Source organism: Lemur catta, chromosome 3, assembly GCF_020740605.2.
Source record: "Lemur catta isolate mLemCat1 chromosome 3, mLemCat1.pri, whole genome shotgun sequence".
NCBI lineage: Eukaryota > Metazoa > Chordata > Mammalia > Primates > Lemuridae > Lemur > Lemur catta.
In genome coordinates this window covers 120254040-120273914 of record NC_059130.1, presented here as the reverse complement: position 1 = coordinate 120273914, position 19875 = coordinate 120254040, and the positions used below count along the sequence as shown (strand labels likewise).

Genomic DNA, 19875 nt, shown 5'->3' with positions numbered 1-19875 from the left:
ACGCTGAAGAAAAGGGGAAGTCTCCAAGCAGGGGCACCATTGCAGGGCTGGGCCGCTGGAAGGAGGACTCCCACACGTGGGGTGGGTGTGGGTAGAGGAGCCGCTGAAGCTTGTCTGCCCTTTGAAAAATCTCTTAGGTGGCCTGGCCTCGGGGTCATTATACTTCCCTGGTTGCGGCCGCCCGTTAGGGATACCCCCCCTCCGCACTCAAATCTCCCAGTCTCTGTCTGCCCCTCCAAGGTCCGGAGGCTTAATTCTCATCTTGGGAACCTCCCCGCCCTGGGGTCGCGCAGCCCGCAGGGGGCCTGACTCACCACCGCGGCTGAGTCAGGGGGTCCCAGCTGCCATGGGCTGTCTCCCGCTGCACCGTTCTGCTGCGAGACCAGCTCCCCAGGCCGGGAGCAGAAGTGAGGGGGTGGGGGGAGCGCGGGAGCGGAGCCTGGGGCGGTCCCCTCCCTGGGCCCGGGCTCCGCCTTCTCCGGAGGCTGCCAAGTGCACAGCCCGGCTGTGCGGGTGGGTGAGTGCCCGCCGGGTTCAGGGTGTGAAGTGCGCGAGCGCGTGTCTCCATTTATATAATTGTGCCTGAGTGTGTACGGATCTGTATGCAAGCGTGTGTCTTTTTGAGTGTCTGGGGGGTGACATCAAGGGACGGCCTGGGGAAGGGAAGGGAGAAGGATATGCCCTCCCGCCCTGGCCCCCCTCCCCCTTGTCTCTCCTCCTTGGGGTGCCCGGGGCACCGGGACCCCTGGCAGGGCTGCCAGGTGGTGGGGGAAGCGGAGGCCGCCGAGAGACGCTCTGGCCTGGGCCGCGCCCCCTGGCTGGGGACCTTCCGGGTTCCGGCGGCCTGGTCCTCTCAATGCCCGGCCCCTTCGAGATTCAGAGGAGCGGCGGGCAGTTTTCTCCGTGCCCTCTTCGCAGGCACTAGGAAGGCGCCTGGGGCTCACGAGCCTGGGGAGCTGGCCCTGCCCTGGGAGCCCCACCTGGAGCAGTTAGGACCACCAAGAAGTGTTCCTCAAACCATTTTCCCCGCCCCACGGGACAGGGCTGGGGTGATTCTGGTCCGCACACCCCTCTTTCCTCCCCTGCGCTCCACTGTGGCGAAGGTTTAAGTCTGGGGCTGTGGACCCGAAAGAATATTCTAAGGGGACATGGGCCCTTGCACAGCAAGAAGTGTATGGGTTCAGCACCAAACCAAACTGGTCCAAAGCCAGCGCTGCCGCGAAGGGGCCGTGCGGACTGCGCGACTGTGAGCGGGTCTGCGCGGAAGAGTCCCTGCCCTCTGAGCTTGGGTTTCCTCACGCACAACCCGAGGGAGAACAATACCCACCTTGCGGTGTAGACGCCTGGATGAGCACTGGCGCGCCCGTGGAAAGGGCGCGTGCAGGAACAACCCGCGTTATTATTGCATGAACGACCTGCCAGCAAGCACTCCGCTCGTAGCAATGAATTTGTTTTCTAAATCCCACATAAAACCGCGGTGGAAAAGCCCATTGGCTGGGGCACAGCCAGCAGGCTGTATCTGAGCCCAGAGCCCGGGATGGCCGATGACTCGGGTGGCCCCGGCTCCTGATCTGTGACTCGGTTCTGTACCCCACCCTTTCTGGGAAAGCTGTTTGGCGGAAGCCCGGCCTCGCTCGCTCTGCAGATGGCACTTTCCATTGGTTACATGGCGAGACGTCCAGGCCGCGGCCAGCGCGCGCGCCATCCGGGTCCGGGGACTGCTCTGGGCTCCGCGCGCGAACCCCGAGGCCCCTCCCTGTAGCGGCCGCCGCGCGCCCAGCGGCCGTTCGCGTCCCAGGGCTGCCCCGGGCCGGGCTGTGAGAATTCGCCGCCCGTGCCCGCCTCGGCTGGTCCTGGCCCCGCCCGCCCTGCACGCCCCGCCCCGGCCGGGCCCGCCCACGCGAGCCCGTATCCCGGCCCCGCCCCAGGCCGCGCCCCTCCGCCGATGCCCCGCTCGCCCGCACCGCGCGCGGCCCGCCTGCCCTCGGGCTCTTGCGGGCTCCGCGCCGCCGCCGGGACGCTCGCGTCCTCCTGTCACTCCGGGACCCACCCGCGCGTCCCCTGGGCAACCGTCTCCAGGGAGACCGGGCCCCGCCCCCGGCACCGACACCGGTACGGAGCCCACCTGTGCAGCGTCTGCGGGGTTCCAGTGCCCCAGCGCCGAACGCCCCGCCCAGCGCCAGGCTTTGTCCGCGTGGGGCGCGGAGGGCGGGGTCGGCGGAGGCGCTCGGGGGTCTGGGGCGTGGAGCTGGGGGAGGCCGAGGCAGAGGGTCGCGCTCGCGTTGTGCTTCTCTGTTGTGGCTGTGAGATGCTCTCATCCCTTAAACTGGTTGCATCCTTTTTCACCCCGGGGGGTCGGGATCTCAGGGGGGTCGGGATCTCAGGTGTCTCGGCTGCAGCCCCGATGGGATGAGCAGGGCCTTCAGCTGGCTGCGCACGAGGACGCGCCTGTGCGGGGCAGGCTGTTTACTCGTCAGGGACGGAGCAGTTGGCGTGCGCGTCCTCCCCTCCCCTGCCCCCATTCGGGACCCAGCGTCCTGCGCTCTGTCCATCCAGGCTTTGCCCTTGAACCCAGAGGGGTTAGAGGGCTGCAGACCCAGGTCCTGAGGTCCTGCCAGCTCCCTCCCTGCGGGGGGCCGGTCTCCCTGGCCGCCCTCTTGTGAATTCTGCCCTGGCTCTGTATTTCCTGACCCGAATTCCTGAGGACTAATTCTTTCCTTACCTTCTTTGACTCTTCCTTCTCTCGGCTCCATCATGCTTTTTTGCTTTGTCTTTCCTGTTTTGAAAGTGTTTTCCCTGTGATCTCTCATTTCCCTGTGCCAGAGGTGCTGCTATTTGTCTTGGTAATCCCAGTGTGGGCCAGTCTCCTTAGCGGTCAGCAGTGGACGTTATTTATTTCTTAGCTCTTGGTGCTGCCCTCCCATTTCTCTGGTGGAAGCGCCTCGGGAAGTCCTTGCCATTCTCCCATGGGTGCTGAGGGAACTGACCCCAAACCCACGCCCCTGGGCTCGTGCAGCCGGGTCCATGGAGCGTTCTTGTGCTGGTTGGGCTGCAGCCTGGAGGACTCCTGCTTGGTCCTCGCGAAGTGTGTTCCCGCAGTCCACGCCTTTCCGTTGGGTTCTGAAGGCTCTGCTTTTTGTCTCCTGGAGAAGCCAGTGGTTTAGGTTTTGTGCTCTTGGGGAGCCCTCCTCAGCCCTCCTAGTGGGCTCCAGGCTGAAGTTTCTCAGCTGTGGAGGTAGCTATGCCTGGTTGGGAGAAGGGGTCAGGTCCTGCTGCTGGAATTCATCTGGCTAGGCTGGACCTCTGGTGTCTCTGTTTCCCTCTTTGGGGTCAGATTATCTCCAGGAGCTGCCAAGGTACCGGCAGAGGCAGGGAGTGGGCGGCCCCTCCCCTCACACCCTTCCTTTCATCTCCAGCTAATGGGATGACTTTCCTTTAGACAGAGCCACATGGGGAACCAAGATCTCAAGTTCACAAACCTGCTTTCACATCCATTGAACAGAACTCTGAACCCAGGCTTGGCTCAGATCAATTGCTTTGCTTTCAAAAACCAAACAAAACCAACAAACAGTTTTAAAAATGATCTGAGTCATCTGTATGTATATTCCTGCTTCAGGCATGGAAATGCTCCTGAGGTTGGTTTCAGTACCACCAAAGGGAGCCGGGGGTGGCATCGACACAGATGGCAAGAAAGGCCGATTAAGCAGAATGTGTTTGGTTTGCAAAAAGGGAGACCGAGGTGAAGCAGTCATTTTGAGCTAAAGTCCTGTAAGGGAATGCACAGGGCCCTGAGACTCTCTCTTTTTAAAATATTTTTCTTTCTTTTTTTCCCAGGCAGATAAGGAGCTCAAAGTCAGTCCAGGGCGGGATGACACTCACTGATTCTAAAGCATCTGTGATCTGCCAGGAAGAAGAGCTTTTGCTGGTCTTTCTTGGACCATTCCAGAGAGGTAGGTTGGGGGAAAGGACCAAGTATGTGGGGTGAGGATGAAGAGGTGTTATTTTATGGATAGGTTAAGACTTTGCACAAAATCCACCCTCTGTGACTCTCCAGCCAAAGGAGGACTTCTCCGTAGGACTGGCATGCCCAAAGGGACAGAATGATCCAAATTTGTGTTGGAAGTGAACTAGACCTTACTTCCTAGACTTGCTGCCTGGGAAGGGAAGGGATGGCTTTGCTTTGAGGAGCCCCTGAGGCCCATTGTTAAGCCATAGCATTTGGTATTTGATACCAAATTTGACCAAATACTATGGTAGAATTGGGCTGGCCTATTTGAGGAGAAAAGTGTTGAAACAGTTTTCTGAAGGAAGTAGATTGAATTTTTAAAATTTATTTGATTTACTTAAAAAAATTTTTCAGAGACAGGGTCTCTCTGTATTGCCTAGGCTGGTCTTAAATTCCTGCCTCAGCCTCCAGAGCGCTGAGACTATGAGTGTGCGCCACTGTGCCCAGCTGAATTTTTATAACTCAGTGTTGCTGCTCGTAAGAGTCCTCAGGTGGGGACGTTTTGTGTTTCCAGAGTTGGCAGTCACTGTTATCAGTAATAGGATGCTCTTTGGAGCTTCTAGAATGTTAGCTTGGAAGATGAATGCAGTCCTTTCATTGTGCAAATGGGGAAACTGAGGCTAAAGACTGACACTGGCCGGATGTTGGTGAAACACTCCCACCTGGGGTCCTGGGGTAGCTGGGTATGGGTAGTGAGCTCCATGATTGGGAGGTCTTGCAAGCTCTGTGCGTACGTACAGAACACTCTGTTGGGACAGCTACGGTGGTCTCGGGATGGGAGGGGCAGAGGGTAGAGTGTGGTTCAGCCTTGGAGGCCTCCCCCAGCCTCAACCTCACTCTCTGTGGATCTTCATCGGGACTTCCCAGACTTCTTGGGTGGTTGTGGATTTCTTTAAAACTCAAAATATTGAGCAGAATGTTAACCTATAAAGCAGACGGAAACAGAGAGTCACTGTGGTAGCACAGAGACTAGGCCAGAATTCCTTCCCGTCAGCACCCTGTCCCATTCCCAGCGGCCTCCGAAGGCCTCAGTGCTTCTTTGGGACCCCGAGTCCCCCTGAACATTGGCAAAAGCCAGGATCATGTAGACCCATGTTGGGGGGTTACGGGATTAGAGTTTCTAAAATACACCTTTTATGCTATCTTAATCTTTGTTTGAGAAAATGCCTTTTTTTTCTTTCTTTTTTTTTTTTTTTTAAGAGAGACAGGGTCTTGCTTTGTCACCTGGGCTGGAGTACAGTGGCATCATCATAGCTCACTGCAACTTCCAACTCCTGGTTCAAGCAATCTTCCCTCCTGAGTAGGAGGGACTACAGGTGTGGACCACCACGCCTGGCTAATTTTTTTATTTTTTTGTAGGGATGGGGTCTCGCTATGTTGCTCAGGCTGGACTCAAACTCCTGGGCTGAAGCGATCCTCCCACCTCAGCCTCCCAAAGTGCTAGGATTATAGGCATGAGCCACCATGCCCAGAAGAAAATGCCTTTCAATAATATTTTTAATACTCATGCTTTTTTATTTATAAAAGTATGTATTTACCGTCAAACTTGGAAAATACAAAAAAAATTGGAAGCATACTCTTCTATAATCCTACCCTCCTCCCAGAAGAAAACCATTGTCTTCTTATTGGAATATCCTCCCCTACACTCTGTATATCTTTTAAAACTTGATTTTTATTTGTGGATAAATATTATTAGAGACTTCCACATAAATAGAACTGATTGAATACATGTGTCTTTCTCGGCTGTGATTCAAAATCCCACTAAAATGAAAGTAAAGGAATAAGAAAGATGTAAATCCTTAAGGAAAATAAAAAAGTAAATGACGGAGGAGGGAGAATGTGAACAAAAATTTTGAAAGCCAGGAAGCAGATGGGTGAGAGAGAACACTCCATGGCTATGGCGGTGGCAATAGTGATGAGCTGCAAGGTTGAGTTCTTGACACAGAAGTGTCAGGGGTACAAAGTGGCACTCAGTGCTCAGTGGCAGTAGCAGCAGTGTTGCCACAGACGTGACTCTGCATTGTGGTGTCGACACAGTATACTGTAATTATATTTCTTGTTCAACTTTTTGTTTTTCCTGGAGTTGATAGTTACCTCACCTTTTTATTTGCCTTGTTTTCAATGGACTGATCATTAATTCTTCCTCAAGCTCTCCAACAGAACTGTGAAACTTCTCAAAACACAGAGAATATGTCAGATGGTCCGGGAGCTCCTTCCCTGGCTAATCCCCAAGAGTCAGCTTCTTTGCTTGCAGCCAAGAACTCTGACAGGCTGGGAGACTGGCGAAGGGAATTCCCAAAGTGAGGGTGAGGAGGAGGCCCAGGACCACAACTGTGCAGCTGCTGTGCAGAGCAATCGGCACATTTGGAGCAAAACAGCTGAGAGCCCCGGGAGGAATTTCTCCAAGAAAAAAATGGAATTGATAGATTATCTGACATATTTTCCGTATTGTAAGGAGTTTTATGATTCTGTTGGAGAGTTTGGAGTAGAATTAGTGATTTGTACATAGAAAACAAAGAAAAGAAAAAAAACAAGATAAAAAATTAGGGAACTATCAACTACAGGAAAACCAAAAAAATTGAATAACAAAAGAAATAAAATCATAGTATGCTGGCTGGGTGCAGTGGCTCAAACCTGTAATCCTAGCACTCTGGGAGGCCCAGGCAGGAGGATTGCTTGAGCCCAGAAGTTTGAGGTTGCTGTGAGCTAGGCTGATGTCACGGCACTCTAGCCCAGGTGACAGAGCAAGACTCTGTCTCAAAAAAAAAAAAAAATCATAGTATGCTATGTGGCTTACCTTGAACAATATTTACATAGTCATATAATGTAAACACTAAAGACTGATTTAACAAAAACTTATCACATAGCCATATTCAGAAGGTGGAGGAGAGGATATTTGCACATGTGTATATGTAGGAGGGCACAAGCTCATTTTTTAAGGCAGGAAGTTAAAAGTTGAAAATCAAGAAATATCAGTATCACTCTATTCTTTAGAAATATAAATATAAATACTCAGAGAAACAACTGAAATTTGTTGGGGCTGGTATGTGTGTGGAAGTGGAGGTCAGGGGACTGCTATTTTTTGCTATGAGAATTTTCATTATAGTTAATTTTTAAAATTATGTACTCGTATACATTTTCTAGAAATTAAAATTTAAAAGTTATTGTGACATCCATATTCATCCATAGTATAACATTTCATTTGTTCTGTGCTTTCTGAAATGTTTTGTTAAAAAGCATACGTCACAGTGATAAATATATGTGCATCTGTAGTTCCATTTAAAGGGGGGGAGCATTTGCAGTGCAGTGTGATGTGCACAGGTGTCATTTTAACGACAACATTCAATTCCATTGCGTTAATACATGATGATTTGCTTAGCCATTTCCTTGTCTCTTTCACAAACAACGCTACAATGCATATCTTTGTGTCCGTAGCTTTCTTTGACTCTTGAATCCTTAAGATAATCCCCAAGTTCCCTGGATTATCATGTCTGAGACCATGGATCTTTCTCTTGGTTTTGATGTGCCGTATCGTGGGACTCCACCTGGCTGCCTGTGGCCTTCCTGATGGGCCACGACCCGAACATCATAAGAGGCTGCCCTGAGCTCAGGGCCAGCCGCCGGCCAGCAGGGCTTCCCGCCCCGAGGGCTGCTCGGGGGCTGCCACTGCACTCCCCGCCTGGAGGAACGGATGCGGCTCTGAGGTGCAGCCCCCTGCTTGCCATCTTCTCTGTGAAATCAGGGCCCACCGAAGCATCCCCTGATGCTGGTGGGGAGGATGGTGATGGCACAAGGATTTTCACTAAAATCTTTGGAGAAATTGCTCTGCTGGCCTGGCAGGACTCAGAGGTCAGACCTCTCAGATGTTCACAGCTGGAGAAACTATTCTTCAAACTTGGGCTAGAGAAGGAGTGTCTAACCGGGAATGTCTCAGAACAACTTGTGAGGATGGCAGTGTCCTAGGGCAGAGACCCGCAGCCCGATGGCTCTGCTGTCGTGCAGCTGTTTCTGTGAATCACACTGGCCAGGAAGCGGGAAGGTGAAAGGAATGGAGCTTGCTCTTGTCCTGTTCTCTTGAATATTTTATCAATGACTTAGATGTGGACGCAGACATCATGCCTCCTGGTTCTGATGACTCAGTGGGGAGAGGTTGCTCACGGCCCATCACTGGATGATACAACGCCAGCTCCTTGGGGGCTGGCCCCGGCCCTGGCTTACCCTCTGCATCTCGGCCATCACACCTGTCCCCATGGCTGCACATCTGTCTGCAGCCTGCTGGCCCCAAATTATGTCTCTGTGACCCCACAGATCTTTCCCCCATGCTCCAAACTGGGGAGCTTGTCCCTTGGCTGTCTTCACATGGATGTTCAATAAGCTCAGACTCAACATGTGTGAGGTGGGCTCTGGCTGGCTTCCCCCCAGCAATCTCTCTCTTCCGCGAACTTCCCTGTCTCGGTAAATTCCAACCACCGCTTCCACCTCCCCAGCCCACGTGGCACGCTGTCCCTCACTGTGCAACACCTCGTGTGATCCTCCTACTTGCTCACCTGGGTGCGTGTGTGTCAGTGTCCCCCTGACCTTGGTGAAAGCTCCTTCAGGGCAGGGACCCTTAGTCTCACTCTCCACTGTATTCCCAGGACTTTGTGCAATTCCTGCCACTTAATTAGGCTCAATAAATACTAGTGGAATAAATTAATATATCTCAGATGGAGTGATATATACAAAACATCACATCCAATCATATGTGAATCCAACTATGTTCAGGAGATGAAATTACCAAGGATAATTGTGAATTCTTGCATTTTGACTCAAAATTAATATTCCTGTGTAGGCAGAGAGAAACTGGCCTACTGTGAAAGATACCTGGAGGGTTGGCAGCTGACAAGCTGAGTGATGGAGCCACCAAAACCCTTCCTTGGGGCAGGAGGAGAGGGGTGTGATACACTTGCAGGCTATGCAGATAGGAGCTTGGTGCCCAGAATGTCTTTCTACAGGTTAACTTGCCAGGCCCTGTCTGGGGCATCTTGTTAGCTTGAAGTCCCAGACTTTGGCAAAAGCATCTAAAAACTGTGTCGTAGAGAGAACAGTGAGGTCCTGGGGGTGCCTGGCCTGAAGAGGAGGGGCCACTGCCCAGCGCAGGAGTGGTCAGGGGGACTGCTCTGTCTGCCTCTCAAGAGCAGCTTGAAGGACACAGGCTGGTTCATAGAGGGAGGCTGACTTCCAAGGAAAGAACTTTCTAAACTCTAGAAGCTTCTAAAAATGGAACATGCAGCTGCATTAATGGAAATAGATATGTTCAGCTGTAAGCAACAGAAAACCCAACTCAAACTGCTGTCAGTTTAAAAAAAGGGGGGGGGGCAGGAGGGATTTATTGGCTGATAGAACTAAAACATCCAGGGATAGGACTAGCTTCAGGCATGGCTGGATCCAGGGAATCAGAGGCGTCCTCAGGACCTGGGCTTGCACCCTGCACTTTGAGCTCTGCTTCCTCCGTGTTGGTCTTTCCTCAAGTTCTGCCCCTACTGACAGCCCGTGGTTACTAGCAGCTCCGGGTAGTCTGTCTTTTCTGCTACCCCAGGAAGAAGTCCCCAAAGAAGTCTAGATGTCACAATCCACTGGAATGATATTCACATGGCTGTGCAGAAATCACGGCAGCCAGGGAGATGACATACAGTGACTGGCTGGGCCTAAGTCCCTGTCCCACCTCCAGTCCTGTCCCCCTGCCTGGGGAAATTCAGGCCTCTGATTGGCTGGGCCTGGGTCTCAGGCTCTGCCAGTGGCCAGGAGTGCAGTGGAGTGAAGCCAGCCCACCAGAGCCGCTTGGACTGAGGGTGTGTTGAGTTTGTGAAAAGTCCGTGGCTCCCAAGTGAAAAAGTTAACAGCGCCCAGAAGCCCCCCATTCCTCCTCCAGTTGATGCCCCCCAACCCTGGGGTAACCTCGTCTCTTCTGCCAGCATAGATGGTTAGTTCTGCCTGTGTGTGTTTCTTTATATAGTTGGAATCACAAGTTCATATTTTTTTGTGGCCGGCTTCCTTAGCTTTATGCATGTGAGACGTGTTTATGTTGTATGTGCTTGTGGATCGCTCACTCTCACTGCTATGCGACATCTCATGGGGAGATGATACCACAGTTATTTTTCCACTCTACTGCTGGTGTGCATCCGGGAAGTTTCCAGTTGGGGGCTGTCATAAGTAGTGACACTGTGGACCCTCCAGTACGTGTCTTTCGGCACATGTGTACTCGCGTTTCTGTGGGGCCCGTACTAGGAGAGGAATTGCTGGGTCCTAGGGTGTTGGTGTGTTCTGCTCTAGTGGATCCTGCCAACCAGTTGTTCACAGTGGTTGTACCGATTTGCGTTCTCGGGGCAGTTGTAAAGTCCCTGGATTAGCTGGCATCTCTGTCCTGCACGTACAGGAGAGTGATGCGTCTGGGCTTCATCGGCGGAGACAGTGGGACCTGGCTGCTGTGCTCTAGGTCCTGGGCCCAGAGAGAGGGAAGGAGCAGCCACTTCCCCCTGTGCTATCTCATGGGTGACTGTCTGTGGCATTTGGTGACGTTCTGTGCGCACCATGCCGAGTCTTGCATCCCAGCTAGGTGAGTGTGGGTGAAGCCTTCATTTCCAGAGTGTAAGGGCGCAGGAGAGTGAGGGGTGTATCTTTCTCGGAATCCAGGCCTTCGGTTAGAGTCCCTGGGAGCTCAGGCCTCATGTGATCACCTTGGCCTCCCCAGCTTGAGTGGCCAGAGGTGCTCCTCACTGCCCGAGCTTGGCCAGAGCACACTTAGCATCAGCAGTGCATCCTCCAGGATTCCTGACTGGCCCCCCAAGTTTTGAGTCAAAAAGGAAGGCGTTGGGCTGGTCACTTTCAGCAAGAGGAACCCAAAGTAGGTTGTGTGTTTCCGTTCAGAGGAGGTGGATCCCAACGGTGGCAGTGCAGGGTGGTACGCAGCTCCCGCCGATTGGAGCAGCTTCTGTCGCCCGCCGAGGGCAAGGCCTGGCCCAGCTGGTGCTGCCACCCGAAGAATGTCTCTCTTTTTTTTTTTTTGGAGACAGAGTCTCACTCTGTTGCCTGGGCTAGAGTGCCGTGGCGTCAGCCTAGCTCACAGCAACCTCAAACTCCTGGGCTTAAGCAATCCTCCTGCCTCAGCCTCCTGAGTAGCTAGGACTACAGGCATGTGCCACCATGCCCAGCTAATTTTTTTCTATATATATTTTTAGCTGTCCAGATCATTTTCTTTCTATTTTTAGTAGAGATGGGGGGTCTCGCTCTTGCTGAGGCTGGTCTCGAACTCCTGACCTCGAGTGATCCTCCCGCCTGGGCCTCCCAAAGTGCTAGGATTACAGGTGTGAGCCACCGCACCTGGCCAAGAATGTCTCTTTTAAACCAAATGTTTCCTTTCAACTATTTTAAAAAAGTCATTTTTAAATTTAGGAGAATGTGACCTTTGGGCAGGTAGGGGAGTATTTTTTTAAGGAATAAAAATTTTAAAACATAAAGGAAGATTGATAAATTTGTGTCAACATTAAAAACTTCTCACCAAAAAGACAGTATAAACAAGGTGAAAGGATGACTCAGAAGACATTTCCAACTCATTTAATCAAATGGAATCTAGGATATATAAAGTAATCCTAGGCCTGGCGTGGTGGCTCACACCTGTAATTCCAGCACTTTCGGAGGCTGAGACAGGAGGATCACTTGAGGCCAGGAGTTCAAGACTAGCCTGGGCAACATAGTGAGACCCTCCATCTCTACAAAAAATCAGCCAGGCATGGTGGTACGCACCTTGTAGTCCCAGCTACTCGGGAGGCTGAGGCATGAGGATCGCTTGAGCCCAGGACTTAGAGGCTGCAGTAAACTATGATTGCACCACTGCACTCTAGCCTGGGCAACAGAGCAAGGAAAAAATAAAGAGAGAGAACGAAAGAAATTCTACAAACCACTAAGAAAAAGATAAGTAACCTCACAGGAAAATGGGCAAAGGTTGCAATAAGTAGCCTATTTGCAGAACATAACAGTTTTATGAATAATCAGGGAAATGCAAATTAAAACAGACCATTTCATTCCCATTGGATTGGCAAAAACGAGTAGATTTGACAATACCGAGTGCTGGTGGTGCAACTGCCAGTGAGCACTACCACTTTGAGGACAATTTAGTGATATTTATTGAAGTTAATAATGTGGTTATACCTATCATGGGTTATACCACATGTAACTCTTGAGCACTTGAAATGTGGATAGCATGAAGAATGGAATTTTAAACCATTTAATTTAAATTAAAAAATTGATAGATGATTCATTTATTGGAAAAGTTTTAAGTATGTTTAGAACAAGCTAGATCTGTGAACCTCATTCTCACCTATAGATTGTATGAAATTTACATACAGATCAAGTATTTCTGATGAAAATCTAGAAATGAAATGCAATGCGTTACAAATGTAAAATACATGCCAGATTTCAAAGACTCAGTACTGAAAACAGAATGTAAAATAGTTCATGATTAATTTTTCTGTGTTGATTACATATTGAAATGACCATCTTTTGGATATACTGGGTTGAATAAAATATATGACAACACTTCATTTTACCTGTGTCTTTCACTCTTTCTAAAGTGGCTGCTGGTAACTTTGACGTTGCGTATGTGGTTCACATATTTCTCTGGGACAACATTCATCCACACTCCCGCGTGAACTTGAGATGTGTACAAGTTTATACATTGTAGCACTGTTGGTAATAACCAAGAAAAGTAGAAACAAACCTTCACTTCCTCAACAAGAGAGAGGGTAAATAAATTGTGGTTTCTTAGAGTTAAACTGAATGGGCTAGAGCTACATGTATCTGCCTGGGTAAACCTAAACAATATTGTGTTGAGTGGCCAAAGCAAGCTGCAGAAAACTCACTCTTCACCGTGAAGTTTAAGAGCATGCAAATGTATGAGGAATTGTTTGTGGATACATGTTAGTATAATAAAGTATAAAAACATGCCTGGAAATTACAACATAAACCACCAGACTGCAGTGGTTGTAACCTCACATGGGGAAATCTGGAGTGGGGACAGGGGGAGGGGACCTGGACGGGGTGAGATACAACACAGGACCCTTAATTGTGTCTGCAACATTTTGTCACTGGTGGGGGCTGGCGGGGGATTATGACTGGTGGGTGGGGTTTGTATGATGGAAATATTTCAACAAATTGCTAGATGGCCAGAGCCACTTTTACACCTTTTGGTTTCTGGTTAGAATGTTTCAAAGAACTGCAGCCTTTGGTGTGTCTCAAGTCCGGGCGTCTGACCAGTGATCCTGTCATCTCCCATCTGTACCAGCGGTGGCCGTGACGGGCCTCCCAGATGTATATGCTCCTGAGGACACACGACTTGGCCTGGGTCTGTCGGTGTCTGTGAGGGTTGCACCTGGGATGAGAGGCAGCTCAGCCGAGGTGGTGGCCCGGGCTGGTAGGAGCCACAGGCCACTAGGGGCAGGACGAGGCCCTGAGGGCGTGAGCTTTGAGTGTCCTGAGCAAGTGGATCTCAGTCCCGAGCCTCCTGCCGTTTAAACTCCAACAGAATGTTCTCCGAAGGACTCGCCCCACACAGCTGAGGGTGCTCACTTTGCCTTTGCTTCCTTCTCAGGACAGTTGGCCTCCGAGAAGTGACAGAGCAGGATGCCCCCTGGGGTTGACTGCCCCATGGAGTTCTGGACCAAGGAGGAGAACCAGAGCGTGGTGGTTGACTTCCTGCTGCCCACAGGGGTCTACTTGAACTTCCCCGTGTCCTGCAATGCCAACCTCAGCACCATCAAGCAGGTAAAGCCTCCGTCTTCGGCCTTGGTCCTCAGACCTTGGAGCTCAGAGAGACAGACAGACAGACACATTGTTTCTCAGACCTGGGATCCTCAGATGTGAATTTTAAAAGATATAAATAACATCCAAGAATCATTTAAAAACTTGTGGTTAAAGTCCATGTATCATTCTAGTTTCAGCTTCCCCCTTTAACAGTTTATGTTTTCCTGTCCTGGGTTACTTGGTTATTACTAGAGTAGATTACAGTGAAAGTTTTGAGGGGCTGCTTCTAACGGTGGGCTTTTGTTCTAGCCGTGACTGTGCCCTCATTGTTGAAACCATGTTTCATCCGTGGCCACTGAAGAGTTTTACAGGTCTTTGGGTTTAGAGCTGTTGCCATAGGGAACATCATCTTTGGAAAGAGCTTTCGGTTTTGCTGAAAACATCCCAGGATGGATTATTGAGGCAAAGTGTTAAATATCTGGATGGTATTTGGTAGATATTGTCTTGTGACTCTTCAGAGGCTTGTGCCACTTGCAAAGTGTGCAATTTAATGGGTCATGCATTGGGCTGTCAGAGGGTGAGACCTTATCTCAGAAATTTAAAAACTATTATTAGGAGCAGAAAAAAAAAGGAGAGAAGTAATGGGTCATGTTTGAAGCTTTTTAATTTTTCTTCTCTTCCTGAGAGATTTCTTTAAAAATTAAGTTTTTCTTTTCATCACAAAAGTAATATAGACAGTAAAATTTAGGAAAAGAAGAAAAAGTAGAAAGGAAAAAGTTGCCTATGATCCAGCCATATGCAACAACCATAGTTAACACTTTGGCTGTTTCCTGTTTCTCATCTATATCTAGTGTTGTTTTTTGTGATAATTCTGATTATGAACTTTCATATCTTTTTTTCTGAGTTAACATTACAACATCTTGTTCATGTTATTAACTTTATATAGGTATCGTTTTAAATCAGTCTTATTTTCCACTCACAGAGCTGTGCAGTACATGTATGTTATTAAAATTCAAATGCTGCAGAGAAGCGTGAAACATGTCTGTCCATGAAGTTTCACCTCACACCTCAACTTAGTTTCAAATTCTTCATATTTTTATTTATAGCAGGGGCCAGACAGTAAATCTTTTCCCCTTTACTGGCTGGCCCTATGTTACCTGCTGCAATGATCCAACTCTGCCACTGCCCACAAGGCTACCTTAGGACAAAAAGAGCAGGTGACATGCAAATGATAGGCAGTATGTACATGAATGGGCGTGGCTTCATGACAGTCAGGCAGCTGCTGTATTTGGCCTGTAAACTGTAGCTTGTCAAGTCCTGATCCATGTTAACTGCAATGTTTATTATGGTTTTCTCTTTTTCCTTTTCTTTTCTTTTTTCTTTTTTTTTTTGAGACAGAGTCTCGCTTTGTTGCCCAGGCTAGAGTGAGTGCTGTGGCGTCAGCCTAGCTCACAGCAACCTCCAACTCCTGGGCTTAAGCAATCCTTCTGCCTTAGCCTCCCGAGTAACTGGGACGACAGGCATGCACCACCATGCCCGGCTAATTTTTTTGTATATATTTTAGTTGGCCAGATAATTTCTTTCTATTTTTTAGTAGAGACGGGGTCTCGCTCTTGCTCAGGCTGGTCTCGAACTCCTGACTTCGAGCGATCCACCCGCCTTGGCCTCCCAGAGTGCTAGGATTACAGGTGTGAGCCACCACGCCCGGCCTTATTATAGTTTCTTCTATGGAAGTGGGCTTGAATTGCATCTGCTGTTTTACAACTTGCAGACTTAGTGATAAACTTTGGTCTCCTCCGTGCCCACTCCTAGAGGTCTCTCTAAACTCTGTCGTAGCTCTGTGTCATCCTCCTGCTGGACAGACCATAATAACTAGCTGTTGCCCGTGGTAGCAACATTGGGCCCCTCCCTCCTTCCCCATCCACTCTGACTCAGTGACGAACACCTTCCCACTTCGTGTTGCAGTGGGAGGGCTGGGGCCCCTTCCCCTGAGCACACACTGACACTCCGCCGAACGTGCTCTGCAGAGAGTTCTTTTTGGCTCCCTCGGTGGGTTAAATGTTCCTGAATTAGTTGCCAACATTTAAAAATCAGGATGAAGAATGCCAGACCGATTAGCTGGGGAGGAGGGTGGTGCTTGACGGTTATGTCCGGCCATGCCTTGGCGTAACCCAGGGTGGTCCCTGCGCTCTGGAGGGCAGCCTGCGGGACATGCCACCAGCCCCAGATTTCAGCGCATCCCTGATGCCCTCCACAGAAGGGTGACAGAGAAGCCTGTCCACCCACGTGGCCAGCACCTAAGTATCTGCAGAGGGCACATATGGTGGGTCTGCCCTTGCCCTCTGGGAGGGTGATGTGGGTGAGACCCCCTGGCTAGAGGCCAGCTGTCCACCCGCCCGCAGCCTGGGCCCGAGGGGCTAACTACTGACTGTCCCCTCAGTTGCTGTGGCACCGCGCCCAGTATGAGCCGCTCTTCCACATGCTCAGCGGCCCCGAGGCCTACGTGTTCACCTGCGTCAACCAGACGGCGGAGCAGCAGGAGCTGGAGGACGAGCAGCGGCGGCTGTGTGACGTGCAGCCCTTCCTGCCTGTTCTGCGCCTGGTGGCCCGCGAGGGCGACCGCGTGAAGAAGCTCATCAACTCGCAGATCAGCCTTCTGATTGGCAAAGGTACCCCTGCCGGGTGGGCGGTGGCCTGGGACTGGCCGTCTGTGTCCCCCGCCACACTGACCCGGCCCCTCCCTGCCTCACAGGCCTCCACGAGTTCGACTCCCTGCGGGACCCAGAGGTGAACGACTTCCGCACCAAGATGCGCCAGTTCTGCGAGGAGGCGGCCGCCCGCCGGCAGCAGCTGGGCTGGGAGGCCTGGCTGCAGTACAGCTTCCCCCTGCAGCTGGAGCCCTCAGCGCGCAGCTGGGGGGCTGGCACCCTGCGGCTCCCCAACCGGGCCTTCCTGGTCAATGTCAAGTTCGAGGGCAGTGAGGTGAGCCTGTGGCCTGCTGCGTCCGGGCTGCCGTGTCCATGGGAGACACCTGCCCCATGAAGCTCCCTGGTCATCCATGAGCTCCCCAAACCCCCGCTGCTCCCAGTAGCATCAGATGGTATTTGCCAGGTGTCCATGCATGTGGGAGGCTTGGCAAACGTCCCATCAGGCAAGTTTGACACAGCTCAATGACCATGTGGCATTGGTGGGTGGTTATTGGTCCGTTCATTCCTTGAACAAATCTTTCCTGGGTGTCGGCCGTGTGCCATCATCCGTGAACACCCCAGACCCTGCCCTCTAGGGGGGCCTCACCTTCGGGGGGATGGGGCTCCCTAATACAGGTAGATGGGCAGCCCTGCCCCTGTGCCCTAGAACCCCTGGGGGTCCTCAAGGGCCGAGGGCTGACCCTCCCTCCCCCCCCAGGAGAGCTTCACCTTCCAGGTGTCCACCAAGGATGCGCCCCTGGCACTGATGGCCTGTGCCCTTCGGAAGAAGGCCACGGTGTTCCGGCAGCCCCTGGTGGAGCAGCCCGAGGACTATGCGCTGCAGGTGAACGGCAGGCACGAGTACCTGTACGGCAGCCACCTGCTCTGCCAGTTCCAGGTGAGGCCTGTGAGGGCCCTCTGTGCCCGGGTCCGCACCACCTCCACGGGGCCTGGGCGGGAGTAGGCACCGGACTTTGGGGTCACGGCCAGAGCCCCCACTGCAGGTCTGGTGCTCTCTCTGCGCAAAGAGGGGCTCCATCTTCAGGAGGTGGGTTGGGGCAGGGAAGACCTGCGGGGACCTCCCGCCCCCTGGGCCTGGGATGGGCAGTGGTCACATGGGAGAGGGCAGGGCTGGCCCATCACAGCTCACCCGGCACCCCTCTCCCCAGTACATCTGCAGCTGTCTGCACAGCGGGCTGACCCCCCACCTGACCATGGTCCACTCCTCCTCCATCCTTGCCATGCGGGACGAGCAGAGCAACCCCGCCCCCCAGGGCCAGAAACCTCGCACCAAACCGCCCCCCATTCCCGTGAAGAAGGTGAGATGGCGCCTCTGCTCCCCCTCCTCTCCACCTGTTGTCCCACCCAAAACCTGCTGGGCGGCGCCCGCCGGGTGGGTCCAGGGGCCAGGGTCACTTGGTGTGGGGAGTTGGGGCTTGAACGTGGGAAGCCAACAGGACGGCCGTCCTGGGCTGGGGCCTGTGGGAACGGGCCTGGCTCCCGGCTGCCCTTCTCTGTAGGCTCAGGGGTGCAGGCTCAGGGGTGCGGGGCCCCTGGGCACCTGCGCAGCAGGTTTTCTGGTAAGGGACGGTGTGTGGACAGGCACCCTCTCACTCCGCCCCCATGTGGCCAGGGGCCTTGTCCTTGGCCTGTAACAGCCCTGCCCCCGCCCCCCAGCCCTCCTCGGTGTCCCTGTGGTCCCTGGAGCAGCCGTTCTGCATCGAGCTGATCCAGGGCAGCAAAGTGAACGCAGACGAGCGCATGAAGGTAGGGGCGCCCGGCTAGTGGGAAGCGGCATTTTTTGCACAAACAAAGTGGCTGTGGCCTGGAGGGGCGGCAGAGGAAGAGGGGATCACAGGAAAGCCTCCTGACCGCAGTACCCAGCACGCTGCCTGGGGCGCCTGTGACTGCTTCAAAACAGGAAGGGGGAGGGGAGCAGCCCGGCGCCCAGAGGCCGATTCCTAGAAACTTGGGCCCAGGCGTTCTGGGTATTTGACTTTAGGGGAGGTTGTGGGGCCAGGCCCGGAGAGGAGCTGGCTCGGGAGGGCTGCACCTGCCTCAACCCTGGGTGCCGAGCCCACCCCTGTGCTGCAGGGACAGCAGGGAGCTGGTCAGGCTGCTGTCTCTTCAGGACACACTCAGGTTCATCTCAATGCCTGTAGGCGCAGGTTGTACTGTCCCACTGTGAGACACCACACCTGAGTCTAGAGGTTGGCTCTCCTGCCTGGAGCACATTTTGTTGGGGTAACTTTACAAGCAGAGCAGGTCTGCACCCCCTTGGCAGGATCCATGGAGGACTGGACAGAGGGGCTTCTGGGATGGGGCCGTCAGGTGGAGCTGGAGGGGTGGGGCGTTCAGGCGGCAGTAAAAATCCTTCCCCACTCACGTGGGGCTGATGAGACGTCAAGAAGTACGGGGAGCCCTACACTGTCAGAGCTAGAAGGGCCCCTGGAATTCCTGCTGATGGGGAAACTGAGCCCCAGAGGGGGAAAGGGGCATGGATGTTCCCTGAGGTCCCCCAGAGTCGGGGGAGCTGAGACTGGGGTGCCCATGCACAGCCCACAGTGCCCCCCTCAACCCATGGCTGCTTGTCCCGCTCAGACCGCCCTCTGCTGGGCCCCCTCTTCCCCGTGGGCAGTGGGATTCAGACCCATGTGAAAAGGAGGCCATTTAAGAAGGAGACTTGAACCTTTAGTGGGGGCGGGAGGAGCCCGGTGGGGAGCAGGGTGCCACCCTCACCCTGCGCCGGGCGCCCTCCCGCAGCTGGTGGTGCAGGCCGGGCTCTTCCACGGCAACGAGATGCTGTGCAAGACGGTGTCCAGCTCGGAGGTGAGCGTGTGCTCGGAGCCCGTGTGGAAGCAGCGGCTGGAGTTCGACATCAACATCTGCGACCTGCCACGCATGGCCCGTCTCTGCTTTGCCCTCTACGCCGTGATCGAGAAGGCCAAGAAGGCTCGTTCCACCAAGAAGAAGTCCAAGAAGGCGGTAGGTCCGAGGGCGAGCCAGGAGGGGTGCAGGCCTCAGAGAGCCAGAGCAGCCCCTGGCTGGGCCTAGTTGGTCCCCAAGCCCAGGGGCGACTTGCAATCCCACTTCCCAGAGACCACACAGGGGCCCAGGAGGGCCTCTGCCTCCCCGTCTGTCCCAGTCTGGCCACCTGCCCTGCCTGGGTGACAGCAGGCTGACTCGGAATATCTGGCCTGGGCCTCTGGCCTTGCAGGAACCTGGAGGCAGCTCCCTGGGGTGGAGACGAAGGCCCCCTCCTCACCGGAAGCAGAAAGGCCTGAGTCAGCGGCTGGGCTGAGCGCTGAGTCACGGGCCCAGGATGTGACCGCCCTCTGCCGAGCTGACTCACTCATTGCTGAGCTGCACCGGCCCCTGGGGCTGGTGTGGCTTGTTCGGGGGTTT

At 53.1% G+C, this 19875-nt stretch overlaps 1 protein-coding gene across 3 annotated transcripts in view; it reads left to right on the top strand.

Moving 5' to 3' along the window:
• The window catches only part of PIK3CD (phosphatidylinositol-4,5-bisphosphate 3-kinase catalytic subunit delta), a 48178-nt gene that overhangs the window by 20459 nt on the left and 7844 nt on the right, over positions 1-19875 (top strand). For 2 of the 3 annotated variants that reach the window (XM_045546193.1, XM_045546192.1), the window contains exons 2-9: positions 3835-3950; positions 13632-13804; positions 16224-16452; positions 16536-16765; positions 17189-17368; positions 17640-17789; positions 18148-18237; positions 19234-19455. In XM_045546193.1, coding sequence (XP_045402149.1) covers positions 13664-13804; positions 16224-16452; positions 16536-16765; positions 17189-17368; positions 17640-17789; positions 18148-18237; positions 19234-19455 — 1242 coding nt within the window. In that variant the 5' untranslated portion in view covers positions 3835-3950; positions 13632-13663. The remainder of the gene's footprint in view (positions 1-3834; positions 3951-13631; positions 13805-16223; positions 16453-16535; positions 16766-17188; positions 17369-17639; positions 17790-18147; positions 18238-19233; positions 19456-19875) is intronic. The other variant, XM_045546195.1, reaches the window with a different exon arrangement.